The sequence below is a fragment of the Heterodontus francisci genome, chromosome 24 (assembly GCF_036365525.1).
Source record: "Heterodontus francisci isolate sHetFra1 chromosome 24, sHetFra1.hap1, whole genome shotgun sequence".
Taxonomy (NCBI): domain Eukaryota; kingdom Metazoa; phylum Chordata; class Chondrichthyes; order Heterodontiformes; family Heterodontidae; genus Heterodontus; species Heterodontus francisci.
Genome location: NC_090394.1, coordinates 74,355,632 through 74,378,864, shown reverse-complemented (window position 1 = coordinate 74,378,864; position 23,233 = coordinate 74,355,632). Strand labels below are relative to the sequence as shown.

The window sequence follows — 23,233 nt, the reverse complement described above, 5'->3', positions numbered from 1 at the left end:
TTATTGGCATACACAAGACCATTTTAATCACCGGTAGATATTGGAATGTGGCCTGAAATTAGTGAAGCTGTAGTTTGGTGGCCGAGGGCGTCGGTGGGGGTTTGTTAGGGCATCCAGCAATCTGCATCCAACTCTTGACCGCAGTAGTTCATGAATGGCCTCTGAACCCCAGAAAGTTGGGTTCAGACCCATTTGGTGCTCACTGTCTGAAACCGGACACATTTTAGGCTTCAATTCCATGGAATATAGAAGGTTCAGGGTCGATTTGATTGAGGTTTTTAGGATTTTGCTAGGGCAAATAGGGAGAAATGTTTTTTCCTGGTAGAGGACAAGGAGACGTGATCTTAAAAACAGAGGCAGGCCACACAGGAGAGAAGTTAGGAAATATTTCTTCAGGCAAATGGTGGTAAATGTGTGGAACACTAACAAAAAAGCAGTAGATGCTGGTGTAATGAATTTTAACTCTGAGATTGGTGGGATTTTGCTAGACAAAGATATTAAGTGAGCCAAGATGGGTAGATGAGTTAGTTGCAGATCAGCCATGATTTCATTGCATGATAGAACAAGCTGAATGACCACCTCCTGTTATATTTGAGCTCACATTCCAGTTCCCAACACCTCTGGTCACACCAAGGGAAGCCTCATGTTTGAGAGCCTCAGGTTTGGAGAGAGCACAAGGTTTGGCGGCTGCCAAAGATCAGCCTCAGCTGGTATGATTTAAAGTACTGAGAAATTGTGGGAGGGGAATTGGGATTTAGGACATGTATATCTTTTGGGCAATTTGGAGAGTTCCTTTTAGAGATGGATGGAAGAGCCATGGGAATGCCTGCGAAGAGGGTTTTTGTGGAATGTCAAGCAAACATACCTCAGGGAATCATGATATGACCGACAAAGCGAGGATTGATGGCACTTGCTGTCATAGTTGTTTACAGCACAGAAGGAGACCATTCAGCCCATGAAATCTGTGCCAGCTCTTCACAGACCAGTCAAGTCGGTCTCACTCCCCCGGTCGATCCCCGTAGCCCTGCAGGTTTACTTGCTTCAAATGCCTGAAGAATTTCCTTTTGAAATCCTTCGTCTCAGCTTTCTCTGCCCTCATGGTCAGCAAGTTTCAGGTCATTATCACTCACTGCGTTTATAAAAAAAAAAGGTCTTCTATTTCCCCCTGCGTCTCTAGCCCTAAACCTTTAATCTGTGTCCCCTAGGTCTTGTACCATTCGTTAATGGGAACAGTTTTCCTTGTCTAACTTGGCTTAAGCCTGTCATAATCTTGTACGCCTCTATTAAATCTCCCCTCAATCTCCTTTTGCTCCAAGGAGAACAACCCCAGCTTTTCCAACCTAACCTTGTAACTAAAATCCCTCATCCCTGGAAACATTCTGGTAAATCTCCTCTGCACCCTCACATCCTTCCTAAAGTGTGGTGACCAGAACTGGATGCAGTACTCCAGTTGGGACCTAACCAGTGCTTTATAAAGGTTCAGCATAATTTCCCTGCTTTTGTACTCTATGCCTCCATTTATGAAGCCCAAGATCCCATATGTTTTGCTAACCACTCTCTCAATATGTCCTGCCACCTTTAAAGATCACTTTCTTAAAATCCATATAGAAAGTTTAGGTTTAAGGCACAGAAAGAGGCCACCTGGCCCATCATGTCTGTGCCAGCTGAAAAACAATCCACCCACTCCAATCCCACCCTCCAGCTCCCGATCCAAGGCCCTGCAGACAGCACCTGAGGTGCACATCCAGACTCCTTTTGAATGAGTTGAGGGTTTCTGCCTCAACCACCCCTTTTGGCAGTGAGTTCCAGACCCCCACCACCCTCTGGGTGAAGAAGTGCAGAGAACAACAACTCGTATGGAAAAACGACCCAATGCAATTCACAGAAGTAATCAGAAGATTATAAACAACATCCACTGCATTCCCTTCATCAACCTTCTCTGTTACTTCATCAAAAAATTGAATTGGATTAGTCAAGCACAATCTGCCTTTTACAAATCCACGCTGGCTGTCCTTACTTAACTCAAACTCTCTAAGTGCCCGTTGATTTTTTTTTTCCCTCCCTGATTATTCTAATAATGGCTGAAAGAAGGAAAGTAAATGGGAGTAAATAACTTTCACCGCACTAGAAGAATTGTACTATTTCCTAATCTGGTAATCAAACTCCGTCTGAGGTTTCAACAGAATATTTTACAGATGTGTAGCTTAGCAAACAGATAGTTATTTAGCAAGCCAAGGCAGCTTTAAATGTAAAGAATGCCCTGGCAGGAGTGTAATTAAAGGAGGAAGAATGCTTTGATTGAAGTCCAATTTACTGGAATGCTGGGTGCTTGTTGATGTGATTCCAATACTTCAGGAAAAGCAATGGGAGTGGGCATTGCTGGTCATATAACTTGAGATGGGCAAGATTCTACTGCACGTGGATGGGGCGTTTGAGGATGGCAAGATAAACTGAAGATGTCGTGGGTTCCTTAACCCGTTTGTCATTCTTCCAGAGCGCCAACCCTGCCAGATTTCAATTGCAGCATCTAGCCGTTTTTTTAAAAACGGGTCTAGTGTTGTAGCTTCAGTCATTCCTCCTGCTAACCTGTTTGATATTGATTTTCTTCTTAGTTTCTTCCTACCACTTTGTGTAAAAATATTACCTCCATTATATTGTTTTATGAAAGTAAAGATGATGAACAACATTATGTAGTTAAAATGTCCCAAGGTGCTTCACAGGAGTTTTATCAGTTAAAATTTGACACCGAGCCATTTAAGGAGATATTAGATAAGGGACCCAAATGTTTGGTCAAAGAGGTAGGTTTTAAGGAGAGAGGGGTTTAGGAAGGGAATTCCAGAGCTTAGGGCCCAGGCGGCTGAAGACATGGCCACCGGTGGAGGAGCGATGAAAATCAGGGATGCTCAAGAGGCCAGAATTGGAGGAATGCAGAGTTCTCCGAGGGTTGTGGGGCTGGAGGAGGTTACAGAGATAGGGAGGGGGTGAGGCCATGGAGGGATTTGAAAACCAGAATTATAAAATCGAGGCAGGAACAAGTGTACGTCAACATCATAAATATAATAAATGTCACGCGATTGTGAAAGGGTGTGTGCCTATAATATTTTGTCCCCACTTTAATGAAAAATTGACTTCATTCAATTTTTAAGGGAGAAAGGAAGATTAAAAGGTTCTGCTCAGAATCCAACACACTAAAACTTGAAACTTTCCATTTATGAGAGAGAATCCCAGTACACCACTTACACTCTCCGCTTTAACAAGTTTGCATGATTGTTACTGCAATAAGATTTTTAAGAAGCTTAAAACGTGGAGGTTAGGCCATTTTTTTGCTTTGGTGAGTCGCTGGTAACCTCAGTAGAGCAGCACACCCAACCCTGCCCCCAACACCTTCTGAAGGCAGACCCTTATGTCTGATGTTTCCATTGGTGTTGGCTGCAAGTCGCCCATGTTTCACAGCCATCACCTTGGTGCCGAGGGTCAACTTCTTGTTCCATGCGCGTTTCGCAAGTCGGCCAAAGGCGGTAGCTGCTTTCCCTATGCATGTATCGAGCTCTGCATCGAGGGCCCATAACTAGGGGCATAGTTTTCCAGTAAGAGGTAGGAGGTTTAGAGGGGATTCAAGGGAAATTCTTTTCACCCAGAGGGTAGTGGGGATCTGGATCTCACTGCCTGAAAGAGTGGTAGAGACAAAAAATCCACAACGTTTTAATAAAAAAAAAGTACTTGGCTATGCTCTTGAAGCGTAGTAACCTACAAGTCTGCGGTTTGAGTTGGAAAGTGTGATTAGGCTGGATGGCTAATTGTTGGCCTGCGTGGACACATGATGGGCTGAATGGCCTCCCTCCGTGCTGTAAATTTCTATGATTCTAAGAATCTGTCATTGCACTCCAGGATTGTTTTGAGTCTTGTTTTGTCTGATTGATTGCAGGGGATCCAGTTTCTAATTGAAAATGATCTGCTCCAGAACACTCCTGAAGACATAGCTCAGTTTCTATACAAGGGAGAAGGCTTAAATAAAACTGTCATTGGTGACTATTTGGGTGAAAGGTAAGATTCTGCTCATTTAACAGACTGCAGTCGGAATTTATGTGCCGAGACTTAGTTGGTGCTGTTAACTGATGTTATGGACTAGCTGCTTAATGCACAGAAGCTAGAGAAAGTGTTTTTTTCATATTCGATACACAGAGCAAAGTTATAAAAGTGGGGGGTTGGTGGCAGGTGTGGTGTCCATTTTTGTGTGTCATTTTGGATTTGCACACCTGAGGAACGCTTTTGGAATTTCCTCACATTTATACCCATGTGAGTGCCCATGTGTTTGACCCAGGCTGTGAAGGCTCGATGGGACCATGCACCATATTGGGTGGAACTGAGCTTCACTGATCAGCTGGTCATCAAATTTGGTCCCTTGTCTCTGCTGAGATGGTTGATCTCACTGGATGGCACTACCGTTGGTACAGACAGCCTCTGGTTTCCTTCCATAAAGGGCGTTAGTGAACATGTTGAGATATTTGTGACAGTGCACCATTGCGGGGCAGATGAAGTGTGACTGAATCAGGGTGTGCACTGGGGTAGGAGACTCTGGCAACTTGCAGTTATTTGCTGCTTCAGTCGACTTGAATTCTTGAAAACAGACTCCATCCTCCTCCATTGCTTTATGCAATGACCTAAAAACAGTCAAATATGGGGAAAAGGTTGCTACTTAAGATCAGCTTTCTTTAGACCTCATTGCAGAAAGCAAACTTTAAAAAAAATAAAAGTGAAAAAGTAAGTTTTATATAATACACCCTATGGCTATGCTGACTTTTGTTAATAGGAATCAAGAAGGAATAGTTAATGCACAAGCCACGTTATTCTGCTTGTTTCAAACGTATGCTAATTTTTTTTTAAAGGGAATTTTAGAAATGTTCAAAATGTTGAGCAGTTTTGATCAGGTAAAATAGGGAGAAACTGTTTCCATTGGCGGGCAGGTCAATAGTCAGAGGACACAGATTTAAGGTAATCGACTGGATCTGGAGCGCACTGGAAGCGGATTCAATCCCAATTTTTTAAAGGGAATTGGATAAATATTTGAAAAGGAAAAATTTGCAGGGCTATGGGGGAAGAGTAGGGGGGGAGTGGGACTAATTGAATCTCTCTTTCAAAGAGCCAGCACAGTCGCGATGGACCAAGTTTGTTAGAATTTGTGAAAATATTCACTACCTTGTACATTTTTCCTCTTATTGCAGGGATGAACTTAACCTTAAGGTTCTTCAAGCATTTGTCGAGCTTCACGAGTTTGCAGACCTTCATCTAGTACAGGCTCTGAGGTTTGACCTTTTTTTTTCCCCCCAAAAGCGTTGAATCTAGATGTTTAAAACTATTTTAAATCCAGTGGATCTTGTGAGCATTCTTGTCATTGGGTGATAATCTCTCAAATATTTCACAGCTTCCTGTGTTATAACTTTTTTTTTCTGAGTTGATGCGTATTAATTGAGAAATCTTTTAACGTGAACATAAGAAATAGGAGCAGGAGTAGGCCATTCGGCCCCTCAAGCCTGCCCCACCATTCAATAAGATCATGGCTGATCTGCCCCGGACCTCAACTCACCAATATTTCAAAAATCTATCTACCTCCTCTTTAAATACTTGCACTGATCTATCCTCCACAACTCTCTGGGTTAGAGAATTCCAGACATTCACTACCCTCTGAGAGAAGAAATTCTTTCGCATCTCAGTTTTAAATGAGTGTCCCCTTCTTCTGTAACTATGTCCCCTAGTTTGAGATTCCCCCACTAGTGGATACAGCACTGAAACAGGCCCTTCAGCCCACCGAGTCTGTGCCGACCAACAACCACCCATTTATACTAACCCTACAGTAATCCCATATTCCCTACCATTTACCTACACTAGGGGCAATTTACAACGGCCAATTTACCTATCACCTGCAAGTCTTTGGCTGTGGGAGGAAATCGGAGCACCCGACGAAAACCCACGCAGTCACAGGGAGAACTTGCAAACTCCGCACAGGCAGTACCCAGAATCAAACCCAGGTCCCTGGAGCTGTGAGGCTGCGGTGCTAACCACTGCGCCACTAATGAAAAAAGGCCCAACCTGTTTAGCCATTCTTGATAAGTCAACCCCTTCATCCCAGGAATCCGCCTAGTGATGCCAGTATATCCTTTCTTAAATATGGGGACCAAAACTGTACACGGTACTCCAGGTGCGACCTCACCAACACCCTGTACAGTTGTAACAAGACTTCCCAATTTTTAAACTCCAACCCCCTAGCAAAAAAGTCCAAAATGTAATTTGCTGCCTTAATTACTTGCTGCACCTGCATGCTAACTTTTTGTGTTTCATGCACAAGAACACCCAGATCCCTCTGTGCTGCACTTTCTTGGAGTCTCTCTCTATTTAAATAATAATGTGCCTTTTGATTTTTCCTACCAAAGTGCATGACCTCTCACTTTCCTACATTAAACTCCGTCTGCCAAGTTTTTGCCCACTCACTCAACCTATCTATATCCCCTTGCAATGTTCCTTCAACATGCCCTCCCACCTATTTTTGTATTGTCAGCAAATTTGGATATATTACACTCTGTCTCCTCCTCCAAGTCATTAATATAGATTGTAAATAATTGAGGCCCTAGGACTGATCCTTGTAGCACTCCACTAGTTACGTCTTTCCAACCTGAAAAAGACCCATTATTCCCGATTCTCTTCTGTGAGTTAACTAATCCTCAATCCATGCTAATACATTACCCCCAATACCGTGAGCTCCTTTCTTGTGCAATGGTCTTTTATGTGGCACCTTATCAAATGCCTTCTGGAAATCTAAATACACTACATCTACTGGTTCCCCTTTATCAACTCTGCTTGTTATATCCTCAAAGAACTCTAGCAAATTTGTCAAACATGATTTCCCTTTCACAAAACCATGTTGACTCTGTTTGATTGTGTTAAGCTTTTCTAAATGTCCTGCTATTTCTTCCTTAATAATGGACTCGAGCAATATTTTTGAAACGCTTGAAAGCGAGATGAAGGGGTATGGGAACACATTTGGTGTGAACTTGGCTCAGTGGGTAGCACTGTTGCCTAAGTCAGAAGATTGTGGGTTCAAGCCCCGCTCCAGAAACTTGAGCACATAATCCAGGCCGAGACTCCCGATGCAGTACTGAGGGAGTGCTGCACTGTTGGATGAAAGATTAAATCGAGGCTCCATCTGACCCCTTAAGTGGACGTATAAGATTCCAGGGTAATATTTGAAGAAGAGCAGGGAGTCTGTCCCTGGTATTGTGGCCAACATTTAACTCTCAACCAGCATCACTAAAAGAGATTATTTGGTTATTATATCATTGCTGTTTGTGGGAGCTTGCTGTGCATGAATTGGCTGCTGCATTTCCAATATTACAACAGTGACTACACTTCAAAAAGTACTTATTGGCTATAAAGCGCTTTGGAACATCCTGAAATCGTTGCTGATGTGATGAATATACTGACCAACATATACTGTTTGGGCCTGTCTTTGTGTTGTGATTTTTATGAATGAATGAATTAAAAACATACTGGGTGCAGCACTACAATGGAACCCATACTTCAGGAGATAATAATTATATCATAAGCAGCAAAATGTTGGAAATTTGGATGATCTGTTTCATGTTTTTGTCCTGAAGCATCAATAATTATACATATTATATTGCATAGAACGCTGTGTGTGTGTGTGGGGTGAGGGGGCCCTGAGGGATTGATTTGTATATTTTTTAGGCCAGTTATGTTGTGTTTTCTTAACTATGAATACTCTATCGGATGTGAGATAATGTTTTAGCTAATGGGAGCTTCAACTTGCACAAGTAGCGAGCGATGGAACAGTTTGTAGAGCTCGTTGCAATCAGTAAACCCTTGGCTGCACTTCACTGTCTGCTTAAATGACTGAGGACTGCTAACGGAACAAGGCACTCAGCTGTCCATCTTGTTTTTATGTGGCAGGCAGTTTCTATGGAGCTTCAGGTTGCCAGGTGAGGCACAGAAAATAGATCGGATGATGGAAGCATTTGCCTCCCGATATTGTCAGTGCAATCCAGGGGTCTTCCAGTCAACAGGTTAGTTGGATTATATCTATGAATCATCTTTGCGATTTAATCACTTCTTGGGTTAATTTTTTTTTACACTCCTTTGTTTTGCCGCACTTCCTGTGAAGTAGGAGAAACCACACGTAGATTTTTGTTAGGCAAGATGGGTAAATGGAGTTAAGGTACAGATCAGCCCTTATCTCACTGAATGGTGGGACAGGCTAAAGGGGCTGAATGGCCTCCTCCTGTTCCTATGCTCCATGATTACGTCGTGATCAGCTAGGAGGTGCCTGTGAATTTAAAATATGCTATTGAATTTTTCACCCCACTTAATGCTTCTGACTAATAACGGGGAAACCGGAGCTTGTGTTTGGTAAATTGTGAGGCTGCCGGTTGCACTTTCTCCGAACTTCCTCGGACAAAGGATCCTTTTGGCAGCTCTGTCTCGGCAGTCTAGAGGTTGAGAAGACAGAATGGATGACCATCCCAGCAATGATGAGCTGTTTGGGCAAACTGACATCTGATTATTCCAGCATCTCAGTCCAAGCCCCGTCATTGTGCTAAAAGCTGGTTCTCTTCTGGGAAAAGTCCTCAAATTCTGTTCTCAAACTGGAGCTGGGTGGTGAAATGAAATGAGAAGCAGCAAAAATCCTTCCCGACAGTGAGGATTAATGTCAGCCTGCATTACTGTAGCAAATTGTTAATTGAACCAATCTAAAGATAGGAGCGGGAGAGAGGGAGGGGCTGGAATGTCAATAGTAACCTTGCCCCAAGTTCGAGTGTACCTGTTTAGGGAAAAGGTGATTACAGGAACCAGGTTAATTAGTGGATACTTGACTAATGCTTGAACCCAGAAGCTAGGATGTAAAGATAATGTTCAATTCCATGCCTTCTAATTAAGTGTTGATTTAACTGTAGTAGCATGGGTGGGAAGATGGTTGGTGGACAGACAGACCACAAAGGTTCACGGGTGTTGCTTTTAATACCATCTGGATGTGCCTATTCCAACACTCCCCTGGCTGGTCTCTGGCCTACCATAACCTTCAGCTCATCTGCAACTGTGCTGTCTGTATCCGCACCTTAGATTGATCTTTTCCACTCTGGTTGAGAGATTTAGCATTCTTCTTTCATTTGTTTTACCTCCACCTTTCACCTTTTTACTGCCTTAATCCGTGTTGCGTCTGTTCTGCTAACCTGTCTCAAGTAGCTTTTATTGAAGGAGATCTTGCACTTGTTAATGGACCATTTTTGTCCATCCTGCATGCCAAGAGTCATTGTACCCAGTGGCTGTAATTTCTCTGTGTAGAAAGTGGCATTTGGCTGGAAAATTGGCTTCCAGCCTTGATGCACATTGGAAGTCGAATCAAATGAGCAGTGTGTTGCAACAACACAAATGTCTTGCCTGCTGTAGTTGCTGGTTAGCTTTTCCTCACCATTTTACCTCTACAAACATATCCTCTTTGTTCATTCTAGTGTTCATTTATTTATTTGCAGTGATAAGTCCTGTGTGTGTGTACCTGGAAATTCCCCCTCTTTGGTTTGGGTTAGTTAATGCTGTCCGAATGTCGGTAGTGTTTGACCTTGTTTGCATTATTTATAATAATCCCAGTCAGACCATCTCCAGATCAGCTCTACCTACATGCCCTTTATCACTCCCACCTTTCCGTGTTTTACTAATTCTTCTATGATTTCTCTGGGTCAACAATTGCTTCAATCTATCCCTAGAGATCAGGAGCACTTGGCGTGCGTCTTTCTTTTAAATTTCCATGATTAACATCTGCTCTTTCTCCTTCCATTATAACAGTGACTACACTTCAAAAGTAGTTCAATGGCTGTACAGCACTTTGGAATGTCCTTGAGGCCTTGAAAGGCGCTATATAAATGCAAATGTTTACTTTTTACCACAACCCAATGGACTTGGCTGGGCCCTAAGTTCTGGAATTCCCTCCTTTAAACCCCTCCACCCCTGTCTCCTTTTTGAACACTCCTTAAAACCTACCTCTTTGACCAAGCTTTTGGTCATCTGTCCTAATACTTCCTTTGGTGTCAATTTTTTGAATGCTCCTGTGATGTGCCTTGGGGTGTTTTATTAAAGATGTTATATAAATGCAGATTTCTGTTACCTGCTGATCTCTAGGGAAACCTCCTCTAAGTCACTCTTGCTACAAACAATGTAGTTTTAAAAAAAAAATTCAACTAATGAGACCAAATAAAACTCTCGTCCTAAGTTGCGTTAGTACGTTATTTTGATTTATCACATTTGCTTTCTTTAATACTGAAAAGAAGAATATGGTCAAGTATAATCATGACTGAACCCTTTAAGACATTTCAGCCTTCCTGATGACCCAGAAATAACCCCGGTTCCCTCCCCTGTCTCCGCAGGATTAGCTGATCTCGAGCCAGGGGCAGTGGTAGGCGTACAACAGATGATCAGAGCTCCCATATAGGAACAGGAGGCCTTGGGCCCCTTGAGCCTGTTCTGCCACCATTCAATGAGATCATGGCCATATCTGTGATCTAACTCCCTATCCCTGCCTTTGTCCCATATCTCTTAATACCTTTGGTTAACAAAGATCTATCAATCTCAGATTTAAAATTACCAGTTGATCCAGCATCAGTTGCCGTTTCTGGAAGAGAGTTTCAAACTACTGCCACCCTTTGCATGTAGAAGTGTTTCCTCCTAATTTCACTCTTGAAAGGTCTGGCTCTAATTTTTAAACTATTCCCCTTAGTCCTAGATTCCCTGAACAGTGGAAATAGGGTAGGTAAAGACAAGCCATCTGTTCCCCCTTAATATCTTTAAAGCTTCGATTGAATCATTCCATAATCTTCTAAATTCCAGGGAATACAACCCTTGTTATATAATTTAACCCAGGTATTCAGCTCCCCTGGGTTGAGGGGATAGATGAACTGAGGCAGGTTTTTGGCTCCTTATTGCAATCTGGTGTGGGTAATTGAGGTCAGCCAGAGTGAAACTCTGCGAGGGAGTTGATGACTTGAAGGTTGACGAGGAAACTGGATAGGAAATGTCTGTGCTCTTCAGCACAGTAAAACAGCACGCACTTGCCTACACCCCACTTAACACCGTTGACCCTGAAATTTTTCATTTTAGAAACATTCATTAAAATCAGCTACCTAGCTGTGGAAGAAAAAATAGTAAGTATTTTGGTTTAGTTTTGAAGCTTATTTGCTATGTATTTTTTTTTCATCTGTGCCTCTTTCCCCTCCGCAGACCTGACTCTCCAAAGAGTAGAAAAAACAATGGTTTTTGGGGAAGAGTTGCTTCTGCATGCAAATACTTCCAAAACTGCCCCCCCCTTCCCCGGGTCAGACTCGAACAGGGCATCAAACCAGTAGCTTTTGTTCTGAATGGTTCTGATACAGAATAGCAACTAAAATCTCACCTTTCTCTCTGTGAATTTGTAACCTGTTTTGTTTTTAGATTCTCAATATTCGTAGCTTTTCATTTCTCTTTTTTTGGCTGGTTTTGAAGGAAAAGTCATTTGTTTCTCTTTTCCTGAAGTTTGTACACTGGGTGTCAGCTGTGACTCGGTGGGGAACGTGGGTTGTGGGTTCAAATCCCATTCCAGAGATTTGAACAGAAAAATCCATTCTGACACAACAGTGTGGTACTCCCTCAGTACTGCACGTTTGGACAGATGAGACGTTAAACCGAGGCAAAGTCTGCACTTTTCGTGCCCCAGGATCTTTTATATCCACCTATTTCAAAGAAGAGCAGGGGAGCTCTCCAGTCACCTGGGGCCAATATTTGTTCCTCATCCAATAAACAGATTGTCCAATCAAGATCACATTTCTGTTTGTGGGATCTTGCTCTGTGCAAATTGGCTGTTGCGTTTCCTACATTCCAACAGTGACTACACTTCAAAAAGTTCTTCATTGGCTGTAAAGCTGTTTGGGTCATCCTGAGGTTGTGAAAGGCGCTATATAAATGCAAGTTCGTTCTTGACTTGTGCTATACAATATTTGATGAGTGAAAGGGAGGTGCCCTCTTTATTGGATTGCAGCAAATCAAATGGACCCTTTTCCCAGGACCTGATTTTAATGTGTGCTTCTGCGATTTGAAAAGAATTGTTTCTTGCTTTTATGTATGTGCCACAATTCCGAGAACATGAAAGATCGAATGTAACAAGAAACATTGTCTTTTGATAATTGGAGTATGGTGAACTTTAAATGTAGAGCAATAATTTGCGTTTATATAGCGTCTTTAACATATTAAAATGTCCCACGGCACTTCACAGGAGATATATGGGCAGGTGACCAAATGTTTGCTCAAAGTGGAAGTTTTTAAGGAGGTGGAGAGGTTTAGAGAGGCAATTTCAGAGCTTAGACAGCTGAAGGCACAGTCACCAATGGGGTGAAGGAAATTGTGGAGTGTGTGCTTAACTGACTTATCATTCCCCTCAACAGACACTTGCTATGTACTATCGTTTGCCATAATTATGCTGAACACGAGTTTGCACAACCCCAATGTGAGGGACAAACCGGCAGTGGAAAGATTTATATCCATGAATCGGGGCATCAACGAAGGAGGAGACCTCCCAGAGGAGTTGCTCAGGGTGAGTGTTTGTTAACCAAAACCCTTTTTCCCCTCCACTCGCCCAACCAGAAAAAACAATGTAGCTGGGGTAGGGGGAAGGAATGACAGTGGATAAGTGGCTTTCTGTGAGCTAGTAAGTTGCGTTTCCACTCTGCCGACCTTGGTCAGTTAGCACTCCATCCAAGGCGATGAGTTCGAACTACACTACAAGACTTGATTGTGTAACCTAGGCTAGCCCTCCAGCAGTGCACTGTTGGAGGTGTCATCTTTCGCATGAGATGTTACACCGAGGTCTACTTGGGTGAATATTTAGTTTTAAAAAAAAAAGTCCTGTTGTGCCACTCAGAAGAGCACAGAGCTTTTTTAAAAAAAAAAAAATCATTCATGGGATGTGGGCATCACTGGCGAGGCCAGCATTTTATTGCCCATCCCCAATTGTCCTTGAAAACTGAGTGGCTTGCTAGGCCATTTGAGAGGGCATTTAAGAGTCCACCGCATTGCTGTGGTCTGGAGTCACATGTACATGGGGTGGGAGTTAAGGATGGCAGATTTCCTTCCCTAAAGGACATTAGTGAACCAGATGGGTTTTTACAACGATCAACAATGGTTACTATAGAGTAAAAGACTACAAAAACAGTACGACTGTCACTGCCTCCCCTCACCGGTTTTCTTGATGTCTTGGCTAACATTCATCCCTCGGTGGGGGGTGTGGGGGAAGAAACCCAAAATGACCTGTCATTTTATATCTCACTGTAGAACAGTTTTGCTACTGAATTTTTCTGTACTCCAAAAATGTTTTGCATGTGGAAAAGTGAGCTCCAATTGAAATGAGTCAAATATTTTACCAGTAAATGAAGCAACAAAAGATGATTTATAAGGATGATGGCAGAAGTGAGAGGTTTTATCGATGAGAAAAGATCGAACAGGCTGGGGCTCTTTTCTCTCTTTGGGGGAGGGGGGGGGGAGGGTGGGTAAACTTGGGAGTGACCTGATAAAGGTCTTTTAAAATTATGGAAGGGTTTGATAGGGTAGTTTTAGAGATGTTTCAACTTGTGGGGGAGACCCGAACTATGGGCCATAAATATAAAGGTAGTCACTAATAAATCCAACGAAGCATTCAGGAGAAACTGCTTTACCCAGAGTAGTGAGATTGTGGAATAAAATAAAAATAAAGGGTTCCGAAGAAGGTTCACTGACCCGAAACGTTAACTCTGCTTCTCTTTCCACAGATGCTGCCAGACCTGCTGAGTGATTCCAGCATTTCTTGTTTTTATTTCAGATTTCCAGCGTCCGCAGTATTTTGCTTTTATTGTTATGGTGAGATTGTGGAACCTGCTCCACATGGAGTAGTTGAGCTGATTGGGTATAGATGCATTTAAGGGGAAGCTAGATAAAGACATGAGGGAGAAAGGAATAGAAAGGTTTTGCTGATGAGGTGAGATGAAGGTGTTTGGGACATAAACACTGACATGGACCAGTTGAGCCAAATGGCCTGTTTCTCTGCTGTAAATAATTTGTAATTCTCTGTAACTTGTGTATTGTATTCATGTTGATCTCTCTTTTTTTTCCCACCCCTCTGCAGAACTTGTATGATAGTATTAAGAATGAACCTTTCAAAATCCCAGAAGATGATGGGAATGATTTGACCCACACGTTTTTTAACCCTGATCGAGAAGGGTGGCTATTAAAATTAGGTTAGTTTGGCTAATCGTATCCTAATCGTGTTGTAGAAAACTTGGTCTATTACCCAAGTCCTGTTTCAGAATTGATTGGGTGTCAGCCTAACATTTCTTGTGAGCCATGGCCAATCTCTCTCTGCTCTGAGTCAAAAGGTTGTGGATTGAAGTGCCCCCCCCCCCCCCGCCCCCAGAGACTCGAGCACATAATCTGGGCAGACACTTCAGTGCAGTACTGAAGGAGTGCTGCACCATCAAAGGTGTCATACTTCAGATGAGACGTTAAATAAAAGTCCGGTCTGCCCTCTCAGGTAAACGTAAAACATCCCATGCCACTTTTCGAAAGGAATAGGGAGGTTCTTCCCAGAGTCCTAAGCCGACATTCATTCCTCAACCAACATCACTAAAACAGATTATCTGGTCCCTCTTGCTATTTGTGGGAGCTCGCTGTGTGCGAGTTGGCTGCTGTGTTTCCTACATTACAATAGAGGTGACACTTCAAAAATTACTTCATTGGCTGTGAAGCTGATGTGAAAGGCCTTGTATAAACACAAGTCTTTTCCTCTATTATTCTGTTAGAATTTGTGGAAATTATAAAGTGTGCCTTTTACTAACAGGCCATGGTTCTCCGACTGTGTACTTGTTCCACTGGTTTCAGCAGGCGGAGTGTCGCAGCTGTACGCTCACAAGTAGAAAACCTCCTGCCATGGCGTTTAGGTTCACCCAAGAGTTCCCACCCGGCAAGTGTTGGGCTATATCCTAGCTGCAGGGATAAGGTGCTCTAGTAGTGTGTGCGCTCCCACGCGGAATGACTAAGAGGTCAGACTCATAAGGCAAGCTGTGGTCCTCTGATGGAACAGTGTTGGTAGAATCCTGGGATCAGGCCAACCTCGTATGGGAAATGGTGCTGAGAAAACATTTCAAACTGAAGGGATTTCATTGCCTTGTTTCTGCCACTTTCATTCTGTTGGAAGTATATTGATCCTTCATGGTCGCTGGGTCAAAATCCTGGAAGTCCCTACTTGATGGCACTATGGTGGGTGTAGTACCAATTCAACAGTTTTGACATCAGAATGGGGGTAAGTTGGTCTTTGCCAATAGCATGAAATGGGCTGTAGCAAATCATCTGCCTGTTTTTACACTGTACCCTGATAGTTCCCTTTTTAAAAAAATTGTTCATGGGATGTGGGCATTGCTAGCAAGCCCAGCATTTGTTGCCTGTCCCTAATTGCCCTTGAGAAGGTGGTGGTGAGCTGCCTTCTTGAACCGCTGCAGTCAATGTGGTGTAGGTCTACCCACAGTGCTGTTAGGAAGGGAGTTCCAGGATTTTGACCCAGCGATAGTGAAGGAATGGCGATATAGTTCCAAGTCAGGATAGTGTGTGGCTTGGAGGGGTACTTGCAGGTGATGGTGTTCCCATGCATCTGCTGCCGATGTCCTTGTAGATTGTCGAGGTCGCAGGTTTGGAAGGTGCTGTTGAAGGAGTCTTGGTGAGTTAGTCACTGACTGCTACCAGTGATCTCTGGTTTCGCCCCCAATGTCTCTTGTGTTATCCCTACTCCCACATTGTTTGGCCTTGTGTAAAACAGGTGATGCTAGGAGTGGCTGCTTGTTTGTGTGGCTTGTATTCAGTGTGGGCATGGGATGGCAGGAGGGGTACTATGTGTGTTGGCAGCACTCAAAAACATACTGCTCCAAAAAAAAATGTCACTTAGCATTGCCCATCACTTGTTGCAGAAAGCTGGCTTAATCCCAAGAGTGTGTGGAGGATGCAGAATGTATGAGAAATGATTACTGCAACTGTAATTTTCTTCTGGAGTTCCATTCTAGTTGTTTATATTTTCTTGCTGTTAAGAGTTGTTGTGTATTGCATTTTTATCAGTATGTGGGATTTGTACAATGATGCTGATTTGTAGTTCCATTATTCAACCAACAATATTGGATAGTGGGACCATAAATATTGTTTACAAAACCGTACACATTTAAACCATTTGACTTATTTTTTTTTTGCCCAAAACTGAATCGACTTGCATGGTTGTTACATTTGTTGAACTTGTTTCAACTTTCTAAGAAGCAGGTGGCATCCTCAGTTATGATTTGTGTGTGTCTCCTCTTCTTGCATTATTTGTGATTTTTCTATTGGTTTGTGTTTGTTTGCTGTAGTTTAAAAAAAAATAAAATAAAATTGGCTTAAATGTGCCTTCTTGTTTTCCTTATGGCCTATGACCTATCACCTTTCTGTTCTATGACTGGCTGTCTCTGCTTATTCTGCATTAGGAGGTACGTACCTGAGGAGCTTCCAGATCCTCTTCACTCAGTTGCATTACTTCTGTTTTTCCCTCCTTTTTATATTTTCCGTCTTTTTTTTTTAAGAAAACCATATTGTTGTGAAGTGCCTCCTGCGTTAATACTTCACTGTGTAGTTGCAATTTCAGTGAGATCTGATCCCCCTACTTTCTGCTACACACCTGCAGTATCTCGCAAGGAGTGTTGGTGTATTCGTTAGTGAAACACACACAATCTTTGACTTTCGGGACTCCAGTACGTTTTCTCCTCGGTAACCACCAGACCAAATTATTGAAATACTCGTGTGTTCCAGTTGCCTTTTTGCTGTGCTGTTGCGTTGACTTCTCAAATACAACGCCAGGACCAACAATAAGTACGATACTAGATAACACGAGCATTTCATTGTTCAAACTAACTTGTGTTGGATTCCCCTCTGGCTCCATGATCAGCGATCGAGAAAAGAATACCAAAGGTGGTATTTAAAAATCCCTGATTGCAAAGACTTGTTACATGCACCTTAATAGCATTCCCGCTCCTCTCTATACAAGAGATTGTAGTAACTCGCAACAGGCACTTTACTCCAGTATTTGCACTTGGACAGTCCTTTCAGCTTGTATGTTGCCAGGCAAAGATAACTTGTAGTCACAGGCTGCTAATGTTCTGAATTAAATGTTTAACATTTTAACTTTCTATATGATTAGAGCTAATTTGAGCCTTGCTCTATTACAAACAATGTCGGGGTAGCTTCAGGGAACTGCCTCTCTTCCAACCTAAATCTTTCAAGTAGGGCAATTAAATCCAACCATAATAAATTGATTTAATTTTCCTGTTCTAGAAATGGGATTAGAACATTATACATTGGTTCCTCATGGTCCACTGTATGTTGCATGTCTGTAAAGAGTTTACCATTTCATTAGACGCAAATTACAAATGGCTTTCTTAAATTGCAATACCGCCTTCCAACAGTTACATTTTCTGCCTCTTGGTCTGAAATCTTGTTGAGAACTTAAAAGTTGTTTGAACAATGTGTGGGCTGAACATCTCCATATATAAAAGCATATGGGGTCGTTGACTTTATAAATTGAGGCATAAAGTACAAAATCAAAGAAGTTATGCTAAATCTTTATAAATAACTGGTTAGACCTCAGCTGGAGTATTTCTCCAGTTTTGGGCACCACACTTTCGGAAGGATGCCAAGGCTTTGGAGCGAGAGGAGATTTACTGAAATGGTACCAGGGATCTCCGTTATCTGGAGAGATTGGCAAAGCTGGGATTGTTACAGCAGAAAATGTTGAGATTTAATAAATGTTCAAAATCATGAAAGGTTTTGATAGAGTGAGGAGAAACTGTTGCAACTGGAAGGAGGGTCAGTAACTAACAGATTTCTAATAATTGGCAAAAAAAATGCCAGGGGGAGATGAGAAATATTTTTAGACTGGGTTATGATCTGAAATGCCTGTAAGGGTGTTGGAAGCAGATTTGATAATTTTCAAAAGGAAATTGGATAAATACTTGAAAAGAAACATTTGCAGGGGTGTGGGACTAATTGGACAACTGAGAGCCAGCACAGTCATGATGGGCTGAATAGGCACCTTCAGTTCTGTATGATTCTATGATCCAGACTCTGATGCTGAGTTTATAAATTGTGCTGCTTAAGGTAGCCAGTCCAGGGCTGGTGGACCCCCCAAAAAACTCTGCTGAATTATCTGACTTCAGCTGGGACACAGATCGAGTTACAAATTCCCTGTCCCTGGGCAAAGAATACAGTGGGTTTGAAATATAAGGCGGGGTTACGACTCTGGATTGCCATCCACTGGCTCGACTGGATGGTGTATATGCATTGGGTTAATGTGGCAGCATTTTTCTCAGCGTTGCAGCTCATTGTTCACAAGTTTGTTTTTTGTTTCTTTAATGCACCCAGAATCAGATCAGAACCACCATTTGCCTTGTTAAAAAATGACTTCAGATGTTGGTAAAGGAAATGGGATATAAAATAGAAAAGGACTGATTTATTTTTCCCCCTTCTCTGTTGCTGCACAGAAAGGGATTCTTAAAACCATTGAGAGAAGGTCTATTAGTCGTTGAACATGCCAAAACACCTTAAGGATTGAATTAGTTTCAGCTGGTATAACCATTCATTACAGCATTGAAAGTGCAGCACATGAGTAACAAATCAAGCTTTTGTCTGGGGAAATGTGGCCCCTTCCTGCGAGTGTTCCATGTTTTTCAAAAGTAACTTTTACATGTCTGTTTTGTGTGAGAAGTGAAGAGAAAAATATGCATAATGCCACAGAGGATCACTTGCGGACTTAAACAGATGGAACTTTATAGCAAGAATACTTGGACTAATTTAATAATGTCATCGTGTGGTAGGAAACAAGTGTGGGTGTATTGCATTAGTCATGTTTTTAAAAAAAAAATTGTTAAAAGTACAGACATTTTGAGGCAAAGATGTTTCTAAAACTGTTTTTTGTCTGTTTTCAAAACTTGTTTACTTTAGGCGGAAGAGTAAAAACATGGAAACGGCGATGGTTCATTCTCACAGATAATTGCCTCTATTACTTTGAATACACAACAGTAAGTTGTCTGAGTTTGTGGAACATTACATTCATTTTCAATATTGTCTTCTGTATAAGCGTTTTCTTTGCAGTAGTTCTGTCTTAAGGCTGATGGAAATATTTAATGAATGCAGGATATTTTATTAGTATAAATCTACATTATCAAAGTATAATGCATACTGATTTACTTTCCAGTAATAAACTACAGGTTATCACTCAAACTTGTAGTGACATTCAGACTGAAGGATTATCAGATATTGCATTGGCAGCTTCACCTTTCAGTTAGTTTTCCTTCGTTATCTGGATTTTTACCCATTGCCTGTGCCTTGCTTCCCCCATCAATCTCTTTTGTTGCCATGTCGGCTTTTGGCTAAGTATACTAATTTTGTTTTATTTATTTTTATTTAGAGATACAGCACTGAAACAGGCCCTTCGGCCCACCGAGTCTGTGCCAACCAACAACCACCCATTTATACTAATCTTGCATTAATCCCATATTCCTTACCACATCCCCACCATTCTCCTACCACCTACCTACACTAGGGGCAATTTACAATGGCCAATTTACCTATCAACCTGCAAGTCTTTGGCTGTGGGAGGAAACCGGAGCACCCGGTGGAAACCCACGCGGTCACAGGGAGAACTTGCAAACTCCACACAGGCAGTACCCAGAACTGAACCCTGGTCGCTAGAGCTGTGAGGCTGTGGTGCTAACCACTGCGCCGCCTGTTTAGGGTAGATAAGTCACCTGGTCCAGATGGCTTGCATCCCAGGTTGCTAAAGGAAGTAGGGATGGAGATAGCAGAAGGGCTTGACATAATCTCCCAATCTTCCCTGAATATGGGGGAGGTGCCAGAGGATTGGAGAGTGGCAAATATGACGCCCTTATTCAAGAAAGGGTGTAAGGACATTCCTAGCAACTACAGGCTAGTTAGTTAATCAGTGATGGGAAAGGTTTTAGAAACTATAATCAGGGATTATTAATAATTAAGGATAGCTAGCATGGATTTGTAAAAGGCAGATCATGCTTGACTAACCTAATTGCATTTTTTGATGAACAGAGGTTGATGAACAGAATGCGGTGGATGTTGTTTATATGGATTTTAAGAAAGCATTTGATAAAGTACCACATAAAAGTCTGGGTAAGAAAACTGAAGCTCATGGAATAGGAGGGTCAGTGTTCAATTGGGGGAAAAAAAATGACTTAAGGATAGAAAACAGCAAGTCATAGTAAATGGTTACTTTTCAAACTGGAGGATGGTGTTCCCCAAGGGTCAGTGCTGGGACCACTGTTTTTTTGGTGTATATAAATGGCTTGGATATTGGAATATGGAGTAGAATCACAAGATTTGCCGACAACTTGGAGGTGTGGCAAACAGTGAGGATATGAACTACTTGCAATAGGACATAGATAGGCTGGCAGAGTGGGCAGAGAAGTGGCAGATGGTATTTAATACTGAAATGTGTGAGGTGATGCATTTTGGCAGAAGGAATAGGGAGAGGCAATATATACATCATGGTACAATTCTAAAGAGTGTGCAGGAATAGAGGGACCTGGGGGTGCATGTGCATCGATCTGTGAAGGTGGCAGGACATTTTGAGAGAGTGGTTAGTAAAGCATATAGGATTCATAAATAGAGGCAAACAAAAGCAGGGAAGTTATGCTGAACATTTATAAAGCTCTGGTTAGGCCCCAACTGCAGTATTGTGTCCAGTTCTGGTCATCACACTTTAGGAAGGATGTGAGGGTCCTTGAGAGGGTGCAGAGGAGATTTACCAGAATGATTCCAGGGATGGAGGGTTTTATTTACAAGGCTAGGTTGGAAAAGCTGGGGTTGTTCTCCTTAGAACAAAGGAGATTGAGGGGAAATTTAATAGAAGTGTACAAGGTTATGACAGGCTTAGATAAGTTAGACAAGGAAAAGCTATTCCCATTAACAAATGGTACAAGGACTAGGGGATACAGATTGAAAGTTTTGGGCAAGAGATGTAGGGGAATATATTATCTCAAAACCCATATACCTAGTTCTTGAGTGAAGTAAAGGATAATTGTTCGAGGACATACAGATGTAATTTATTTCCCATTTTGGTTCTACATTTATGATGGAAACTGCCTATGTAAACATTTCACTAATTATATGCTTTTGCCAGTGATGGCGCTGCATTGCCTCCACTGACTAGTTAATATTGGGTCTGTTGCATGTGGAAGTGAAGCTGTCACAAAAAAGAGACAATTACAAAATGGTACACGGTGCCCAGTGTGATCCAAGGAAAGTGCAGTGGAATGAAAATGCCGGTGATGCGCTTTAAGTCTTTAAAATACATTATCATTTTTATCATAGGACAAAGAACCTAGAGGAATAATTCCTTTAGAGAATCTCAGCATCCGGGAAGTTGAAGATCCAAGAAAACCTGTGAGTAATTCTCTCTTTTTACTTAATGGTATTGCATCATGTGTGATGTACTATGTATTCATGAATTAAAGAATTTGGCAAATCCCAAAACCACAGAATAAAATTTGCCCTTTTTAAAGGATGGTTTTCTAATTCTTTAACGAGTATCAATTTTCACTCTGTCACTAGAGACTTGAATAGATTTAATCTCAAAGTATTTAAATTCCCACGGTCAGTTATCCTAAGTCCCTATCTTACAAGGGTCCAATTACAGGGTGCCTGTAGGAGTAATGAATTCATGCTTTAACCCATTCCTATACCCAGAGCAGTAGCATACAGCTTGCCCCAAGAGCCTTTAAGTGGTGCAATTTCTAATGGGCAAAGAGGAGAGTACTTTAATTGAAGGATAGTGCCTGCATGACCAGAATCCCACACCCTTTTACCTCTGCAGTTGTGTATCCCGTTGATGCTTGTTTTCTGGGCTCATGGGGGAAGAATAATACTAGAGGGTTATCAGCACTTATGGAACTGTAGCTCAACAAACACCCAGAATTTTAAGAAGGGGGAAGAAAGTTAGGAAAAATTAATTCACTAACATGAGCATTTACCTCATGTGCATAATTTGTTGGACAATGGGGACTAAACAAGGACCATATCCAACAACTCATTAGCAGTGGAAACATTGTGAAATGTTAGCTAATGTTCCGTTGTATTAGTCTTTTTTCCCCTTTATCAATTGTCGACCTTTATCAGGCTATAGTTTCATAGCCACCACTTACGTCTGGTATCTTGCCAAAGGGGTCATCCTTAATGTGTGGGCCTTGATGGTGATTGTTGGCAGACTATGGCTGGGTTCATGGGCTGGAATTTTCCCCAGCCCTTTAGGGACGGGGCGGTAAAAGAGCAGGGTAGGTTGAGAAAAGAGGCAAACCCCTTCCGTACAGCTTCCCTGACATGGTCTCACCTGCGTTTTTCAGGGATGTAATATCAGGGGTATTGGGAACCTGGTCACTGGAGGTGGGCATTTGATTGAGACTTAAGGTCTCAATTAATGTCGGGGAGGCAAGTGTGCTGGTAGCACATGGGCCCCCTGCTGTGTGGGAAGTCATAGTGACCTATTGCACTTGCCGGTATAAAGGATCAGAAAGGCTGGATGTGGCACAACCATGGCCGAATGCATTCCTGTTGGGACATTTTCCCCCTCCAGACTGATGTCCATTAGATCTGGGCCCTTGTTTTCTGTATGCCATTTTGGCTGTTTAGTGAGCACCTCTATTTCTCCCTCTGCCTGATCAGCAAGACTGCTGTCCCTAATTGGATAAAGGCACTGAAGCAGCCTGTTAATTGGCCACTTCCTTTAAAATCCCACAGGCAGGCAGACCACTGGCACAAATTGTCCTGGTGCCTGTGAATTTTATAAGTCTGTAAGATTCTGGCCATAGATTGACGCCTTACCTTACTCTCTGCCTCCCAAGCACATGGGGGTTGAGGCTCAGTCAACTCGGGTATCAGATCTAAGCCCGCTCTGCTCTGTACTTCTCACTAGCAACATTTTGTGAATCATCAGGGGTCTTTTTTTTAATCCTTGGATTCTGCTGCACTTGTCATTTTACCTTTTCTCATCTTCCACTGATCAGAGATGTGCAATTTATGTTCAGCAAAGGCTTGGTAGTGTACAACTACAACATCAAAGCTCACCATTGTATAATCTCTTCTG

At 42.2% G+C, this 23,233-nt stretch overlaps 1 protein-coding gene across 3 annotated transcripts in view; it reads left to right on the top strand.

Annotated features, from left to right (window-relative positions):
- cyth3a (cytohesin 3a) overlaps nt 1-23,233 on the top strand; it is a 99,210-nt gene that overhangs the window by 69,217 nt on the left and 6,760 nt on the right. For all 3 annotated transcript variants that reach the window (XM_068056600.1, XM_068056602.1, XM_068056601.1), the window contains exons 5-11: nt 3,926-4,044; nt 5,223-5,303; nt 7,963-8,075; nt 12,474-12,622; nt 14,186-14,297; nt 19,066-19,142; nt 21,466-21,537. In XM_068056600.1, coding sequence (XP_067912701.1) covers nt 3,926-4,044; nt 5,223-5,303; nt 7,963-8,075; nt 12,474-12,622; nt 14,186-14,297; nt 19,066-19,142; nt 21,466-21,537 — 723 coding nt within the window. The remainder of the gene's footprint in view (nt 1-3,925; nt 4,045-5,222; nt 5,304-7,962; nt 8,076-12,473; nt 12,623-14,185; nt 14,298-19,065; nt 19,143-21,465; nt 21,538-23,233) is intronic.